Source organism: Myxine glutinosa, chromosome 12 (genome assembly GCF_964187855.1).
Source record: "Myxine glutinosa chromosome 12, kmMyxGlut1.1, whole genome shotgun sequence".
Lineage (NCBI taxonomy): Eukaryota > Metazoa > Chordata > Myxini > Myxiniformes > Myxinidae > Myxine > Myxine glutinosa.
In genome coordinates, this window is record NC_136272.1 from 105,439,157 (window position 1) to 105,457,416 (window position 18,260).

Here is an 18,260-nt window from a genome sequence, read left to right on the forward strand (position 1 = left end):
ATTCGAACCCAGGATCCTAGGATCCTAAGCTGGCACCCTAGCCGCTAGCCCAACACCAGGCTTGTGAAGGGAACAGGATATTGTTGATTAATGAACACTGACCCGATATTGGACATAGAGCCTTGCAGATCTTTCAAAGTCATTGTTGGATTTACAGTGACATCCTGAACCAGTTTCCTGCTTGCCCGGCTGCTGCGTTTGGATGGGCGATGTGATCTGGGTAGAGTCTTGGTGGTATGATACGTCTTCCACTTCTTAATCATGGATTTAACCGTACTCAAAGGGATAATGAGTGACTTTTAAATATTTTTATAACACTCTCCTGAACGGTGCTTCTCCACCACTTTATGTCTGACTTCCTTGGAAAGCTTCTTGCTCTTCATGTTTGCCTTGTTGGTTGACCAAGTGAGTTGCACTTTAAAACCTCTTAGATAAGTGGGGAAGCTTAGTTTTAAGTTAAACCAATGAGTACATACAGGTGTAACCTACTAAACTTATTTTGTAACCTTTCAAACAAATAATTTGCTCCTGAAGTGATTTTCAGTGAATTAGGCAGAGGGTTTGAATAGTTATGCAGCTGAGAATCATCTGATTTTCTCTGTTAATCAAACTTATTCACATTTTATCTGCATTTTTTTAGCTTTATCGCATCGGAGTAGTTTGTGAAGATTCGATATATTAAGTTAGATTTTAAAGCATCATTTAATGGCTGGGATGTCTACCCCAGGCTAAGCAGCTCTAAGCTATCTTGCTGGCCCCTATAGCGAGACCAAAAAGTACAAGTAAAAAATGGGGAAAAATATGTAAAGCTGTAAGTTCCATTTGATTGTAATATGTTGGTAATGTTGAAAGCCTTCGTGAAACGAGGTTCAGTGGATTTATGAAACTATAATATTTAGCAGCACATTAAGGAAACGTTCAGACTCAGCAAAAGATCAGGCAGCACGCAGATTACCACATCGGGCATTTGAGCTCGTGAGTCGATCGCACAGGTTTGTCGATCATTTTGATGTCGGAAAACCCACTTTGCACCATTCATCACCAACACTGTGCTGAAAAGACCTCGTGGTTCACCCCTCACACCTGATGGGAATAAAACTCAGAGGCAAATGTATCTGAATAGCTGGCAGTGACAAAAAGCCACAAAAGTGGAATTTCTTGCATATGCGAGGATAAAAATAGACAGACCACTGAGCATTGTGCGATTGATGACTTGCATCTATCTTTCCAATCATTATTTAAATTGTTCTTGTTAACCCGCCACCTCCATCGTATATGCATCATCAGTATGCAAACGATAAAGCTGCAGTGTTTCCAGATATCTAGTGTTGGAAGCATGTCGGTGAAAAGCATTCATTTCTAGCATTTTCTTGCTCTCCAGAGGCACAGCATGAAATGCCAAAAGTGCAAACTCCGCAACCCTTTCCTTCCAAATGAGTTTTGAGTGTCACTCAGATAAGGACTCCGCGCGGATGTGTGTTCTGCTTGTCTTTGCAGCTCGTCTGCCCTGAGAGGCGTTTTCTCAAGCAGGAAATAGTCACCGAACTGGTGAGGCCCACACTGCATGTTCACCAGTACAAAGGTGATTCATTGTGTTCATTATGCTTTTTCCCCCCTGCCGCACAACCCTTCATCTTGTCCCACTCCTTGATGACCCCTCCCTTACACACAATTCGCCAAGACCGCTGTACACCAGCGACTGGCCGCTAATAGGAATCGAGTGAATTCGCACCACACTGCCACATTTCACAGTTGTTTCGTTATTCATTTCCGCATGCTAAATGAGCCACTCTGTTGCGTGGAGGTGTCAAAGAGAGCAGCAATGGAGATGGAGGAGGCCGGGCAGGGATGATTGGGGAGGTGGAGCGGGAATACACATTTCCATGCTTCCTTATTACTGCCTGCAGTCCACTGTGGGATATTGTATATTACCTCATTGCATGGGAATCGCTCAACCATAGAAAATTTGGAGTTGTAGTATGGTCCAAGAGTTTGATGGTTTTGTTATGAAGCATTATCAATATCCTCACAGTAACGATGCCTTAAAGTCTGCTGAATTCCTCATTGAGGCCTTTTTGATGCAGTTTGTTGCATGATGTGAAGATCCTGATTGGCCTTACATGTTGTCTTGGTCGCTAAATCGTGGCCAAATTTATTGCTTTAATTTCACCATTTTCCCAGAAGGGTGTCGGGAGCAAGAAAGATCGCTCGCTCTTCCTCTTCTCTGATTTGTTCATTTGTACTACACTCAAGAAGAAGTCGGGTACCTTGAGAAGAAGCTCCGTCAGTCTGTGAGTGCACGTCCAATGTTCTAGTTGTCTCGTCGTAGACACGGGAATGTGTCCTCCTCCCCGTCTTGAAGCTGATCGTTGCTGTCCCTTTTCCTCCATTCTGAGTGAGGTGGGAGTGTGCCCCCTGCTGTGATGCAATGGGAATGTCAGTTCATAGTGTTTTAACGCATTTTTAAAGGATTTGGCAATTCTGTCTCACCTAATGGTGCACTCCGTTAAACGGGTGTGTGTATTTTCTTTGGTGCGTGCACAGTACTGGCTGCATTATCGACACAAGTAACAAGTACAAGCTCCTGTGGCGGCTTCCACTGGACGGAGTGGATATTGTGCGGGGTGAGATTGATGGCATAGGCCTCCGAGATCTGTGAACTAACCTTTTGAAATTCGGCAGCATTCTCTCTATAGTGCGAGTAGACCCATGAGGAATATTATCGGAAAGCATTTGCACATCTCATCTCTCACATTATACACCTAGATGATGCAACAGCATTTATTCCTTAATTTCCCCACACTCCTTTTTCAATCTCCCTGGTGATTTACCACAGGTGCAGACCAGGCCATGAGCCGAGAGAGCCTGCAAAAGGTGGTGAACCAACTCGACAACGACCTCAGTACACTGAGCCATATTGGAGCACTTTGTGAGGGCCTAAGCATCCCACATCAGGTGAGCATCAGTTGGGTGAGTGCTGGATTAGGGTACTATTATTCGTTACCATGATTGACTCAGTAGGTACTGATATTCAGCTAAACTATATCCCTGTTATAATAACAGATCTTGGACGAGGTGGTACATGAACTCACCTCATCCGTCAGCAGCGAACTCACAGAGCGTCAGGCCGCACTGTTGAACAGCCCACCTGCGGCCTTGCCGTTGCCCTTGCCATCACGACTGAAGTTGCTCACATCTTCAGCTGTCCCTGGTGGCTCTGCAGAGAGTTACGTTTTCGAGTTTTCTGGCACTGACGCACGAGCCACGTTTGAGAACCTCCTCGAGGAGGCAAAGCGCAAACTGAGTGAGCTCATTGGCATTGATGCATAAAGCTACAATCTGTATTTAATCCTCTTTACAAAACCTTTTAGTAATGGGTGTTGTCGGCCAGGGTGGTGACGTGTTCTTGGTGGTTAGGGTGAGGATTAGGGTTAGGGTTGGGATTAGGGTTAGGATTAGGATTAGGGTTAGGGATAGGGTAGGGTTAGGGTTAGTAATAAATCCTGATTTATAAATAGTTGTAATAATAATTATCACAATAGGGAGGGTTTCCCCTAAATAGTCATCGTGAGGTTAGCAGTAATCATGTAGCACAAGCAGCGGGAATGCTGTGTCATCCTTGAAACTTCCATTAAGATCGATGTAACCATTAGATGCCATGGACAGGTAAGTCAATGGTTTCTGCAGGAAAGGATGAATGAATGAAGGAGGGAAGGACATTGTATTGATGTGTGATCCACTCTCACAAATAAAAGTCTCATAGGTTCAGTAGGATGCTCATGCTTCCTTCATGTTGAGTGTTGGAAAGCTTCTTCGGAACCACATCAAAAACAACTGTTTTTGGTCAGTGGTCGAAGAGAGTTTCAAATTGATTACCGCAGTGTATCATCTGCTCTTTTGTTGGTCGTCTGTTTTCTACAGTGTCATTGTGGAACCGATGGGAGCCGGAGTTCTTGAAAGCTATTCCCATCATGAAGACCCGTAGTGGGTTGCAGGTACGGAGAGATACCTGCTCCATGGCAGCTTTGATTTTTCGGATCGAAATTTCCAACGGTTATGTCAAAGTAATGTTGAGATGAAAAGCCAAATCCACAAATATTATTCCAGTCACGTTCTGCCATCCTCTGCCACCTGACTTGCACCCGGACACCATCAAACTAATGGAAGCGGAATATGTGCTTTTCTCGGCAGTTTTCGTGCGCAGCTCCCAGCATGGGGTTACGGGAACACGCTGCTGAGGTGTGGGTGTGCAACAGCGATGGGTTCGTGGGTCAAGTCTGCTTGCTGAGCGCACGTCTGGAGCCCATTGTGGAGGCGTGCATCGCAGTATGCTCCTCACGCATACTGTGTATCTCACCCGTTCCAAGTCCGGCACCTAGGTATGAAGAAGGAATGGTGGCCTGGCTTTCATGAAGCTTTCTTTTGTCATAGAAGCCAAGATTGAGCTCATGGTTTCTACAGTGCTCTTCTTGTTTCGCACTTTCTGACATTGTAGTAAAATTGTAGCCACTGGGCCCTCTGCTGTGAATTACACTTCCTTGTGTTATTCATCCTAAATACAGACAACAAAAACCACCTTGGCATTGCTCAAGTTGTTCCAGTCTTAACACATTGTTGTTGCATTATGATTAAGAAAAGAGTTTGTTGTTACATTTGCCTCATTAAGACCAAGGGTTGCATTACACAGATTTTTGGACTCTCCGCAAATGCTTGCACTTTCTGCAAACTTTCCGTCAAATTCCATGTTCTAGTTTATGATGAGGAGTCATGTATATGATTTAACACACAAAACACTGAGAAAACGCGAATAGTTCAGGAGCCTAAAGCACATGAATTGGACATTTCTAATTTAATGAACGACCGAACGACTCGTTCTGAGAGAGTGCTCGGTCTATCAGGAAACAGTCCTGAGGAGCTTAGGCAATCAGCACACACTCATCTCGCAGCTCGGACTATATCTCCTGTTAAATCGGATGATGTTGGCCATGCGTTCGTTGCAGCATAGAAGTCCAGAATATTGCTCGTCAAAATTTGCCTCTTAATAAGCATATTCATATTCAGGATCAAGTACATAAACCAGCTTTTAATCTTTATTGATTCTTCCCTACTGACCCCTAGTCTTAATGAGAGATGCCTATAAAAGCCATGCAGGCGAATCACGTGATAATTGTAGGGATAATTGAAGTCATTGAGCCTTTCGGTTCTTAGTCCCGTCTGTTTCTGCTTTTCCTCTCATAACGGGTGACCACAGAGATTCTACCACCTCGTCATCATCCCAGCTGACGTCAATTACAAAGAACTTGGCCAGCGAGTCCTGGCCATCTGTGTGGCATGGAGGCTCAGACTGCTGTCTTGTTCCCTTAACGGAAACGAATCCTTCACTAGGCCAGTCGCTGAACCCCTCAGGCAGTGATGGAGAGGACTCGGATAATGAGGATTGGTCCCGCGTGCACAGTGAAGAGGAGTCATCTCCATATAAAGAGAGTAGGTCATAAAATGATATCCTTATGGCCTTTGATAGTGTGTTAATGAAAATCATAGTGTGCTTCCAAAGAGCACATCAGGGTATAACCCGAACAAATTCATATGACAGAATGACTGCAGTTATGCCCTCTTCTTTCCCAGTCTGGTTGATTGAACCATTGATGAACCGAATGTGGCCTATGCTCTCCTTTTAGCGAGCGTTCATGATACATGGCTGGACAGGAGCAGCTCAGAGGATGAACAGGAAGACCGGAGTGGGCCTGGCCTGCTAAGCGCTAGGAGCGCATTTACTCCAGTTCGTGCCAGGGATCGGTCATCGGGGCAGACACCACAGAGGTCTTCGCGCTGCAGCCTTCAGGAAGGAGGAGCTGGCCTCGAGCTTGAGGCCGATAGCAGCTCAATGTGGCTCGGCACCGAAGATGGCTGGTAGGCTCAGCAGTCACTTGGAGTTTAAAATTGTGAAGGGGTTGGAAATAATACCTCGTAAATAAATATTCTGCTTTCCTCAGCATCCACATCTATCAATCATCGGACAACATTCGTAATCGTAAGAACAGCTTGAAGTTGCAGCACCCAGCAGCCATCACGTGTATAATGTGAGTATACTAAGCACTCCCAGGGTTTTGGGATCTCATCTACATTCTGTTCATTTTAACTTAGCAAACCCAACTGATTTTAATAATTTCTGCACAACAGATACTTGGAAGACAAAGTTTTTGTGTCTTTGGCCAATGGAGACCTGATTGTGTACCAGCGGGAGACAGGTACACCCAAGCTTTCTTATAATAATCGTTAACTTTCTGGAGCAAATCGTAAGCAACTCGCAATACGTACTTAGAATGCTGCCATATCTGTGATGCTTTTTGTTCTTTCATCCATTACCTCAAGTATTTTGCAATATGCTGTCCTGTGCTTTGTTTTCCTTTGTCTCGCGATCCGACGTTTCTATTATTCTCACGCATCTTTTTTCCATCTTTCTTCCATTGATTTCTTTTTTGGATACAGAGTCGAGACTCGTGGAGGAGCAAGAACACAGAATGTACCAGGACATAATAGATCTGAGGAAGGGCATAAAACAATTTCTAGAGTGTTGAAAGTTCCCAGGAGCACAGTGAGCTTCATCATTAGAAAATGGAAAGAATATGGAACTACCTAGACTCTTTCTGCTATGGGGATTCTTTTCAGCAGCAGGGACTGGGAGACTTGTAAGGATATAGAGAGACCAATGAATGTTGCCAAATACAGGAAAATCCTTGAGGAGAACCTGCTTCAGAGTGTAAAAGACCTCAGACTGCGGCGAAGATTTACGTTCCAACAGGACAATGTGACAGGAGCATGGTAGAGTGACATGACAAAGGAATATACTTGGAGGGAGAATGGATGGGGAGGAGAGGAAAGGAAGACAGAGGTAAGGTGGTGAACAAGCTGGATTCCAGCTCAAGTACAGTTTAGGATTTGATAGAACAGGAAGGAAAATCTGGGAATGAAAGAACAATGGAACAAATAAATGGAAATAAAATGGGAGGAGGGAGAGGAGAGAAAATACAACAATCTGGAAATTAATGGTTAGGGTTAGATGGGCTTGGGGAGGGTAAATGGGGATATAAATGGGGAGGGATGGGAATTATATGGATTGGGGATGGCCTGAGGAGTTTACCATTGAGAGAAGAATGAAATTGAACAGGCTGAGGAAGTTGTTTCCATAGTTGAGGGAAAAGATGAGCAAATACCTTCCAAATAATATCTGCTTCCAAATAAATAATATTCGCCAAATATCTTCCGCTTCCGGTCCCTCCAGCAAGGAGGATCGATTGCTTCGATCTCTCCACGACATCGAAGTTTGAGTATTTTCCCATTCGTGTGTTTGTCAAATTTCCACTGGTTATTTTATTGCGTATGTGTTATTTTGTGTTTCTGGTTAGTTTTAGTTTTGTAATTATTGCAAACTTGTGTGTAATTAGTCGTTTTTTGTTCGCACCTCGTGCGCTGCCTGGTCCTTCTAGGCTCCCTCCCCCCGTCGGTATATTGTGAATGTAAGTTCTTTCCTTCGCTGTATTTGCTTGTTTCTTTGATTTTCTTTTCTCCCCCTACCTCCCACGAACATCTTATCCTTTGTCAAACGTTTTAAATAACCCCCCAAAAAAACAAAAAAAAACACTTTATTAATCCTTTCTCTCCTCGCTGGCACGTGCTTGTTCTCTCGCCCCGTTGTCTCGCCTTGTGCCCCATCCCCTTGTCTCGCCTTGTGCCCCGCCCCCTTGTCTCGCCTTGTGCCCCGCACCCTTTATGTCCTATTTCTCCAGCCTTTCCAACTCTAGTTTCCTCTATACTCACTCAACCCTTTCTACCTCTTTCTCAAATCGACGTCCTCAATTAGGGACATTTCCCAGATTGTTTTTCACAGTTTTGTTTAAATTAATATTTAAATATGTTTAAACTTTCCCCTGCAGTGTTTTACTCAGTGGCTTATTACAACATGCTGCTTTCCTTCCTATTTAAAAGGCTTTTTCAATTTCCTCTTCAATCCACTCCATTTCAAAAAAACCTTCAATCTATTGCAGTTCCTCCTCCCAACATTCTCCAAACTCACCTTCATTGCACCCCTCCTCTATCGTTTTTAAACGGATCTCTGACTTGAAAATCACAATAAACCCAATTTGTAATAAATGTTCGTTTTTCATTAATCATCCACTTTCTAAACTCCCCACTCACACCTCCCCTCCTAAACTGCCCCCTCACCCCTCTGTTTCGATTCACCTCCCTCACCCCTCCCCTCCAAATCTCACCCCTGCCCCTCCCCTTCAAATCTCTCCCCTCACCCCTCCCTTTCAATTCTCCCCCCCCCCAACGCCTCCCCTTCAAATCTCCCTACTTGCCCCTCCCCTTCAAAACTCCCCCCTCACCCCTCCCCTTAAAAACTACCCCCCAACGCCTCCCCTTCAAATCTCCCCCCCCCCCCCCCTACCATCTTCCTCCAATTCTCCCCCCTCCCCCTTACTCCTCAAAGCTGCCTCCTACTCACTTCATCTCCCTTCTATGTCATACCTCCACCTCCTCCGACCTTCTACTTTGCTCTGCCCCTACTCAAACAACCCCTCACTGTGCCTCATCCCATCACCATCAAACTTTTTGTCCTCCTCATCCTTCCCTTTCTCCTAACTCTTCTGCAATCTCTGACACCCCATCAACAGCTCTCCCTACCTCCCCCTTTCCCCCCTCATCTTACCCTACCCCTCCCCTCCCTTGTCCTGTACACGATGCTCCCCCTCCCTCTTCCTTAACGGTATGGACCTCAAACATCCGGGGCCTTCGCTCAAACCTGATTGATCTCTCTATACAGGTTGCTTCTGACAAACCAGATGTAATCTGCTTAACTGAAACTTTCCTCCTTCAAGATGTCTCTGATTCCTTAATATCTCTTCCTGGTTACTCCCTCCTCCAGTATGATAGACCTGAGCCTCGTCCTGGTGGTGGGGTTGCTATCTTTATCAAAAACTCTCTTCCTCACTCTTCTTGCACTGCCCTCTCTCCACCCCACCCACAGGAGTACCTCTGGCTATGGCTTCCTCTCCGCTCCCACCTTTTGTTCATATGTGTTTTGTACCGTCCTCCAAACAGTGATGACTCAATTTACATCTCACTGTCTGACTACATGGACCAACTTCTATCCACTCATCCCAACTCTCTCTTCCTCATATGTGGTGACTTCAACTGTCATAATGCCAGCTGGCTGGGTGTGGGTTCCTCTCTCACCAGCCATGGCATCTCAGTAAACGACTTCTGCAACTCACTGGGACTGACACAATCTGTCAATTTCCTGACCCGGATCTCAGTCAGCGGAGTATCTTCTCTTCTAGACTTGGTTATGACATACTTTCCTGCAAATGTCCGCTGCTTTCTTCTACTCCAATGGGTTCTTCTGATCATTTCCTTGTTAAAGTGGACATCTATCTGGCCATTCTCAGAGAGCCTCCTCAGCGCCGATGAGTCTGGCATTTCACTCAGGCTGACTGGCACGGTCTGCAAGCAGCCATCAATCATCTGGGCTGGTCTCCTATCTCCACTGCCTCTGACATCAACTCATGCTGGGAATTCTGCCAAAGTAAACTTCTCTCTCTCTCTTTCTCTCTCTCTCTATCTCTATCTCTATCTCTATCTCTATCTCCATCTCCATCTCTCCATCTCTCCATCTCTCCATCTCTCTCCATCTCTCTCCATCTCTCTCTCTCTCTCTCTCTCTCTCTCTCCCTCTCTCTCCCTCTCTCTCTCTCTCTATCTCTCTCTCTCTCTCTCTCTCTCTCTCTCTCTCTCTCTCTCTCTCTCTCTCTCTCTCTCTCTCCATCTCCATCTCCATCTCCATCTCCATCTCCATCTCCATCTCCATCTCCATCTCTCTCTCTCTCTCTCTCTCTCTCTCTCTCTCGCCCCCTGCAGGCCGTTTGTGGTGGGTGTGGCGTCATGGCGGCTGTGAGCAACTGCTCTGTGTTGTAGTGAGTTCTTTGTGAGTTTTCCTCCTCTCCTGCCCTCCCCTGCCCCCCCCCCCTCCCTCTCCTTTCCATCCTGTGTACTTTGGCATTTTGTTTTCATCCTTTCTATACCTTTGTCTTCAAGAGAGAGAGGTTTGAGAGCGGACCCATTTTGGGTGCGGCCTACCGGCTTCGACGACGCTTTGTAAGCCTTTTTGTGCTTATAATGCACGTTTATTATTTATTCTAGTTTAATTTATTTCGTTTTGGTACCTACTTGTCCGGTTCGGACAAGTGGGGGGGTGTTAATTTGCTGGGATGGCGAATACACGCTCTCGGTTAGAGGCGTTCGACAACTTAACAAGGAAGCATGCATTTGTGTGTGTTCCACCCGAAGGAACTTCCACTGAGGACATTGTTTTGTCGGTGGGGAAAATAATCGGTTGTGAAAATGTACGAGCAGCGTCGAGAATGAATCAAAAAGTTGTTGTATTTGTGTCCGATGAAAAATTCGTTCACGATGTTGTAAGTGCGGGTTTAACCACAGAGACAGGTCTCTTTGTCTTGGCGTCACCTATGGACACTCCGTCGATGAGGGTCGTCATATCTAACGTACCCCCATTTATAACCTGCAACCAGCTGATGTCCGTTTTGTCCCGATACGGAACAGCTGTGTCAAAAATCACAATGATTCCGCTCCGGTCTCAGGATGAACGTGTTAAACATGTGATGAGCTTCAGACGGCAGGTGTATATGGTGCTTCCGGATCGAGGCGATGACACGGGGTTAAACATCACGTTCAAGGTAAAGGTGAACAACCATGAGTACCAGATGTATGCGTCATCGGCCTCATTAACATGTTTTCAGTGCAGAGCTTTTGGCCATGTGAAAAGGTTTTGTCCGAAGGTATCGTGTGTAAGGTGTGGTGAAGCAGGTCATAGTGACGCTGATTGTAAAAGAGATAACACCCCGGTCTCTAACGTACGAAACAACGTAAACCGAAATACCCGAACGGTTCCTACCGACGCTCCCTCGCACTCGAGGAGTAGGGATAATACTCCTGTTCGTCTTAGTGAAAACGACAACACCGCTGATTCGGTAAATAATGAAATAACCCCAGATAACCCACCTGTGGTGGCAGATGCTACGTGCAGTGAGGAGATGGAAGAAAATCCCATTGTGGTGACAAAGAAACGAAGAGCACCTGGTGCTTGTAACTCCAACATTACTTTGAAAAAGGTAGTGTTGGATAAAGAGAGTGTGGGTGCAGACGCCCTGGAACGTCTTTCTCAGGTGTCCACAAGCTGTGTTGACACCAGGGAGAAGGAACATGAATTAATTAATTCTAAAACATTATCGGGCAGCACCGAAAACCTGGGAGAAAAAGTAGATGGTGAGACTAAAGATGATGGTGAGCCCATCATTAGTGAGCCGCCACCTTCACTACCTGCTGAGACCGAGCGGATTGGGAATGTCTCAGCCCCAAGCTCCTCTTTACCCCTGCAAGATCTAAATCATGACACTGGTTCGTCAACTGAGCCAGTGAACATCTCCCTGCAGGAGGGTGAAGCCGAGATTTCAGCTCCTGCTGAATGTCCCGGGTACCAGAGTGAGGATGACTCTACCATAGAACATTCCAGCAAATCTTCGGACTTGGCTGGAATCAAAATGGGGACTGGGCAGACTGATATATGTGACCCGGGCGGAGCTGTTTCTGATTTGTCAGATTCAGAGGATGAAGTTGAGATGACTGAGTTGTCTCAATCTTCATCAGATCAGTCATCCATAGCCCCTCAACTCGTTATTTCTTTTCTGAATGACACCTACCGACACCGAAATGTGATTGTAAAAGATCATTTTCCTGATTTAATTTCATTCATCCAGGCTGCAAAGGACATAATTAGGAGGCCGGATGAATTTCATTTAACAAGGTCGCTGTTTCATCGGCTTAGAAAGGCTGTTACAAAAGCAGGGAGCGAGATTTCCCAACAACCGCTCACGCGTTTTGATAATCCATGAAAAAAATCACCTTTGGAACCTTAAATATGAATGGCGGAGGTGCAAGCCAAAACCGCCAGGTTCAGGTGAAAAGTTTATTTGAGCGCAAGAAAATTGATGTACTCTTACTCCAGGAAACCCATATAATTCAAAATGGGGAGTACGACTGGTGTCGCCTCTTTAAAGGACAATGTTTTTTTAGTAACATGTCTTCTTCTTCTGCTGGTGTAGCCTTTTTACTCAGACCAGGCCTAGTACCTGAGTCATGCCTCTTCCAGGAGGTGATTAAAGGCCGGTTTATTTCATTGGAACTGGTCATTAATAATTTTCGGTTTACACTATTCAACGTTTATGCACCAAGTGAGAGTGTGGAACGAAGAGCTTTCTTTTCATCTTTAATTCGACACATGCAGTCGATAGATCTCAATAATTGTATTTGCATGGGGGGTGACTTTAATTGCACCTTTAAACCCAGTATAGACCGAAATACAGCAGAACCTCATCCCGAAGGTAGTACTGATTTGTTAAATTATTTTTCGGCAGTGGGTGTGCTAGATGCATGGAGACTGCATTACCCCAACAAATCTGAGTATACTTGGGGACGATGTGCCAATGGGAGAATGACTTTCGCTAGACTTGACCGTTGGTACATAAACTCACAGTTCAGGAATGCGGTTATCTCTCCAAATCATTTTCCATCTTTGTTTTCTGATCATCATTTAGTTACCATGGGCCTCTTTTTCCCTCAACCCTTACGGAAAAGTGCATACTGGAAATTCAATACCAGTCTTCTCGAAGATGCTTTGTTTAAAGACGCCTTCCGTGCTTTTTGGGTCATCCAACTTTCAAGAAAGCCCTCTTTCTCTTCTTTAGCATTATGGTGGGATAACACAAAAGCTCAGATTAGAGTGTTTTGTCAGCAGTTTGTTTCAAATGATACTGACGTAAAAAATATAACAATGGCTTGTTTAGAAGCTGATATTATACGGTTAGAGTGTAAACTGGCTAAAGATAATATCAGAAGAGACCACAGGTTATTGGTTGAAAAGAAGGCTCAACTGAGAGAGCTGATTCAGGAGAAAGCAGCAGGCCTGTTAATCAGATTAAGAATACACAATTTAAAGGTATCAGACACCCCGAGTAAATCTTTTTTCCAAATGGATTTTGTAAATAAGTCACCCAAAACCCTTTTCTCTGTACAAGACTTTAGGGGAAACATGGTTGCCAACCCTGGAGATGTAAGGTTGTGCATTAGAGAGTTTTTTTCAAAAGTTTATGCAAAACAAAATGTTTGTGAGCAAACCATGGAATTTTTAACTTCTCACCTTTCATCCCAAACTGAGCCTCAGTGCCTGGGCCTGGATTCAACAATTACTTTGCCTGAGCTAACGCAGGCCCTAAGTGAAATGGACTCGGGGAAAGCTCCTGGGATTGACGGCCTACCGGCAGAATTTTTCTTGGCTTTTTGGGACCTTTTGGGCCCTGAATTATTGAATGTCCTGGAATCATCCTTGGTGCTTGGAGAACTCCCACTAAGCTTCAGAAGAGCAGTGGTGTCGCTGATTCCAAAGACTGGGGATCTACGACAGATAAAGAATTGGCGGCCGGTCTCGTTATTATGTACGGACTACAAAATATTGTCGAAAGTGTTGGCCAGTCGGTTGAAGATGGTAATCGGTGACCTAGTCCACCATAATCAGAATTACTGCATCCCAAACAGATCTATTTATGATAATATTTTTTTGATTAGAGATTTAATGGAATGTGATTGCTTGGAAAAAGATTTTGGGATAATATTCCTTGATTTGGAAAGGGCTTTTGACAGTGTGGATCATGTTTTTTTGTATCGTGTGCTAGAAGCATGTGGCTTTGGTGTCAATTTTAGGGCCTACGTGACTTTGTTGTACAACAATATATTTAGTTTATTTAAAATAAATAACGAACTCAGCTCTCCGGTACAGGTTCAAAGAGGGGTGAGACAAGGATGCCCGGTTTCTGGGTTGTTATTTTCCTTGGTAATGGAATCACTCCTAATTTTATTTAGGACAAATATTTCAGGAGTGACAGTATCCCCTGGGAGTCCTTCAGTAGTTGTATCGGCTTATGCAGATGATGTCTGTGTGGTTGTTAAGAAGGAGAGTGATATCCCAGCACTTGTTGAATGTTTAAATCTTTTTTGCCTCGCTTCTTCTTTGAAGTGTAACTGGGACAAGAGTAAGGCCTTATGGATTCCCTGTCTCAAAAACATTCCACCTGGAAGAGTGCTGGTACCACCTGTGCATCTACCAACAAAGTTAAAATGGGTGGAAGACGGAGTCAAATACCTTGGGGTTTTCCTGGGATCTCCACATTACGTCCTCAAAAATTGGGACGGGATTGTTGAGCATGTCAAAAAAAGACTGGGACTGTGGAAACGAGCTCTGCCCCACCTTTCCTACAAAGGCAGGGTTCTAGTGGTTAATAATTTGGTGGCTTCTTCCCTGTGGCATAGGTTTATCTGCCTTCAGCCGCCAGAGGCACTACTAAAGGCAGTGCAGAGGCTACTCGTGGATTTTTTTTGGAGTGGTCACCATTGGTTGCTACCAAATGTCATATGTAGCCCCTTGTTTGAAGGTGGCCAGGGACTGATCGACATAAAAAGTCGTATCATGGCTTTTTGGCTGTGTACCATACAGCAGTTGCTGTACAAGGAACGACTGCCAAGCCGACTTCTGGCCTATCACGTGCTGCGAAAAGCAAGCGGGCTCGGATACGGCCCTGAACTTTTCTTAGTCCAACTCCAACATGTCGACACATCTCATCTGCCATCATTCTATCAGAGCCTTCTGAATGCCTGGCAAAGCCTTTCGACTAGTCGCCAGCAAGAAACCTATGCTACAAGCATGTTTGTGGAAGAACCCCTTTTTTACAACCCACTGTTTCCTGCAATTCCAAGAAGCCGAGACTTTTATCAACACTTTATTACAGCGGGCATAATCAAAGTGTTGGACCTCCGCCATGATTCTGGTTGGGGGTGGAAGACGGTGCAAGAGATAGCTGATATGACTGGAATATGGTCAAACAGAATAATCGGAAGAGTACTAAAGGAAATAGTAAAGAAAAGCTTCCAACTTGGACTAAGATGGACCCAGGAAGTTTTGGTGACATCCAATGACTGGCATTTTCCTGGTTTATTGGTACAGCCTAGTCACGGAGACTTGCCCCCAATTAGTGAGGGACAAAACATTTTTCAGAAATGCAGTAGTAAAGACCTGTATCGGTTATGCACTGCAGTTCTGCTTGGGAACTCACCGTTAAATGGAGTGGCCAGGTGGAAAGGGCTAATGCCGGAAGGACTCCCATCTGAGCCTGTATGGGAATCAATATACAGTAAGCTGGTAAGCAAAAGGACAGGTGACCTCCAGTGGCGAATGATACACTGGATCATTCCATCTAATAAATTAGTGAGTCATTTCGCGCCTACATCTACGTGTTGCCCGTTCTGTGTTTACACAGAGGATGTGTTCCATGCGTACGTTGATTGTGCAAGGCTTGTGCCTTTATTTCAATGGCTGAACTACATGGCTGGAAAAATGAAGATCACTTTTTCTCTGCGATCATTTATTTTTGGTTTCAATGATATGAAAGAACATGTACATATGTTGTTTTTGTTTTTAGTGGCCACGGCGAAAATGGCAATTTATTTATCGAGGAGGGAAAAACTGAAAGGAAAGCCGATTGGGCAATGTGATGTCTTGTTCTTTTTTAATGCCTTGACATCTGCAAGACTCAAACTTGAATTTTGTGATTCTGAAAGGAAGAAATGTATTGATGAGTTTATGAACATCTGGTGTTTTGATGGGATCTGCATGGTGCAGGAGAATGAATTAATGGTATATTTGTAGGTTTGTTTGGATTGATTCAGTGTGTGGTCGGTTTTTCTGTTGTTGTTTTTCTTTTCTAGTTCATTGTACTGTTTTGATTTCCTGTCATTATCTCTTTTTCTTTTCTGTATTTTTGATTATTGTGCCTGTATTGAATAGTATCTTCACCGACTGGCTTGTATTTTTATATTTTTGTAATAAAAAGTCTAAAAAGTCAAAAAAAAGTCTCTCTCTCTCTCTCTCTCTCTCTCTCTCTCTCCATCTCTCTCTCTCTCCATCTCTCTCTCTCTCCATCTCTCTCTCTCTCCATCTCTCTCTCTCTCCATCTCTCTCTCTCTCCATCTCTCTCTCTCCATCTCTCTCTCTCTCCATCTCTCTCTCTCTCCATCTCTCTCTCTCTCCATCTCTCTCTCTCTCCATCTCTCTCTCTCTCCATCTCTCTCTCTCACCATCTCTCTCTCTCTCCATCTCTCTCTCTCTCTCTCTCCATCTCTCTCTCTCTCCATCTCTCTCTCTCTCCATCTCTCTCTCTCTCCATCTCTCTCTCTCTCCATCTCTCTCTCTCTCCATCTCTCTCTCTCTCCATCTCTCTCTCTCCATCTCTCTCTCTCCATCTCTCTCTCTCTCTCCATCTCTCTCTCTCCATCTCTCTCTCTCTCCATCTCTCTCTCTCTCCATCTCTCTCTCTCTCCATCTCTCTCTCTCTCCATCTCTCTCTCTCTCCATCTCTCTCTCTCTCCATCTCTCTCCATCTCCATCTCTCTCCATCTCTCTCTCTCTCTCCATCTCTCTCTCTCTCCATCTCTCTCTCTCTCCATCTCTCCATCTCGACTTCTGTTGTCATACCCTTCCTCCCGTCCATGGTACACTGAATCTTGTGGTGAGGCAGTTGCCATGAAACAACTTGCCTTTGCCTCTGGGAAGGCTAATCCAACTGAAGGCAATCTCTGTTCCTTTCACCAAGGTCGGAACAATTCTGCATCCACCCTCAGGAGAGCCAGGAAACAATATCTCTCCACTCTCAAGACTGGTGTTGGGCTAGCGGCTAGGGTGCCGGCTTAGGATCCTAGGATCCTGGGTTCGAATCCCGGTCAATCGCTGAATTAACGCCAGGGGGGTTGACTCAGCCTGCCATCCTTCCGAGGTCGGCAAATTGAGTACCAGTTCACTGGTAATTCCCTGCTTGTCGTTTGAAGGCGGCAAAAAGGGTTGGCGTCAGGAAGGGCATCCGGCCGTAAAACATTGCTTCAAAAAGGGGACCGAAAAACAACAACAACCACAGTTCCCGAAAAAGGCCAACCCCCGCTTGCGGGGAAAAATGGCCTCTAAAGGTGGTTTTTTTGTTGTTTTTTTCTCAAGACTGAACTCTCAAACCTGTCTCCTTGCTCCAAATCCTGATGGCATCTGGTCAAATCTGTTTCTGGTGTTTGTTCCCCCTCCATCCCCTCCCTTACCTCAAATGGCTACACGGTTGACACCACACGTGACAAAGCCGAATGCCTCAACTCTGTGTTTGCCTCAAAATCTTGTGTCCCAAACCCATCTCTCTCTGTTCCCACCTTTCCCAGTCGAACCCAGCTGCTCCTGGACTCTGTGTCCTTCTCTCCTAACAAGGTGGAGAAGTTTCTGTCAAACCTCAACTCTTATTCTGCAACCAGACCAGACAGCATCAGCTCCCGGGTCCTAAAATCCTGCTCTTTCGCTCTTTCACACCCTCTCTCTGTTCTCTTCACCCTCTCTTTTGCTCAAGGACATCTGCCATCAGCTTGGAAATCGGACAACATTACCGCTTTACGCAAAAAAGGTGCAAAAACAGATCCTTGCAACTACAGACCAATCGGCCTGCTCCCAATTATCAGCAAAGTCATGGAATCCATCATTGCTTTGTATATCAAATCCTTCCTCTTCTACAATGTGTTGATCTCTGATCATCAATTTGGTTTCAGACCAGGTCACTCTACTCTGGACATGCTGCTTCTGCTGTATCAACAATGGATGGAGGTCCTCAATGCCAAACAGGAAATCAGAGCTGTCTCCCTTGACATATCACATGCCTTCGATACGGTCTGGCACCCAGCTCTGCTCACCAAACTCTCCTCTTATGGTATCCATGGAAATCTCCACGCTTGGCTTGCGGACTTCCTCTCTGGTCGTAGGCAATGTGTGGCCCTGAATAGATTTCTCTCATCTCCCCTTCCTGTTCAGGCTGGAGTTCCCCAAGGGAGTGTTCTGGGCCCCGTGCTTTTTCTGGTCTTCATCAACAATCTCTCCGACTCTCTGGAAAATCCTCTCTATCTCTTTGCTGATGACTCCACTCTCTGCCACTCCATTCCTCATCCCTCAGATATGCAGTTGCAGCCTCCTCACTATCTGCAGACCTGGACAAAATCACAGACTGGTCAAACTAGTGGAACATGTCTTTCAATCCTGACAAATCTCACACTCTTAC

At 45.1% G+C, this 18,260-nt stretch overlaps 1 protein-coding gene across 3 annotated transcripts in view; it reads left to right on the top strand.

Moving 5' to 3' along the window:
• ARHGEF17 (Rho guanine nucleotide exchange factor 17) overlaps positions 1–18,260 on the top strand; it is a 143,667-nt gene that overhangs the window by 115,584 nt on the left and 9,823 nt on the right. For 2 of the 3 annotated variants that reach the window (XM_068132298.2, XM_078766164.1), the window contains exons 7-17: positions 1,498–1,548; positions 2,182–2,291; positions 2,545–2,624; positions 2,837–2,955; positions 3,064–3,304; positions 3,922–3,995; positions 4,192–4,379; positions 5,252–5,484; positions 5,679–5,910; positions 5,994–6,080; positions 6,181–6,248. In XM_068132298.2, coding sequence (XP_067988399.2) covers positions 1,498–1,548; positions 2,182–2,291; positions 2,545–2,624; positions 2,837–2,955; positions 3,064–3,304; positions 3,922–3,995; positions 4,192–4,379; positions 5,252–5,484; positions 5,679–5,910; positions 5,994–6,080; positions 6,181–6,248 — 1,483 coding nt within the window. The remainder of the gene's footprint in view (positions 1–1,497; positions 1,549–2,181; positions 2,292–2,544; positions 2,625–2,836; positions 2,956–3,063; positions 3,305–3,921; positions 3,996–4,191; positions 4,380–5,251; positions 5,485–5,678; positions 5,911–5,993; positions 6,081–6,180; positions 6,249–18,260) is intronic. The other variant, XM_068132299.2, reaches the window with a different exon arrangement.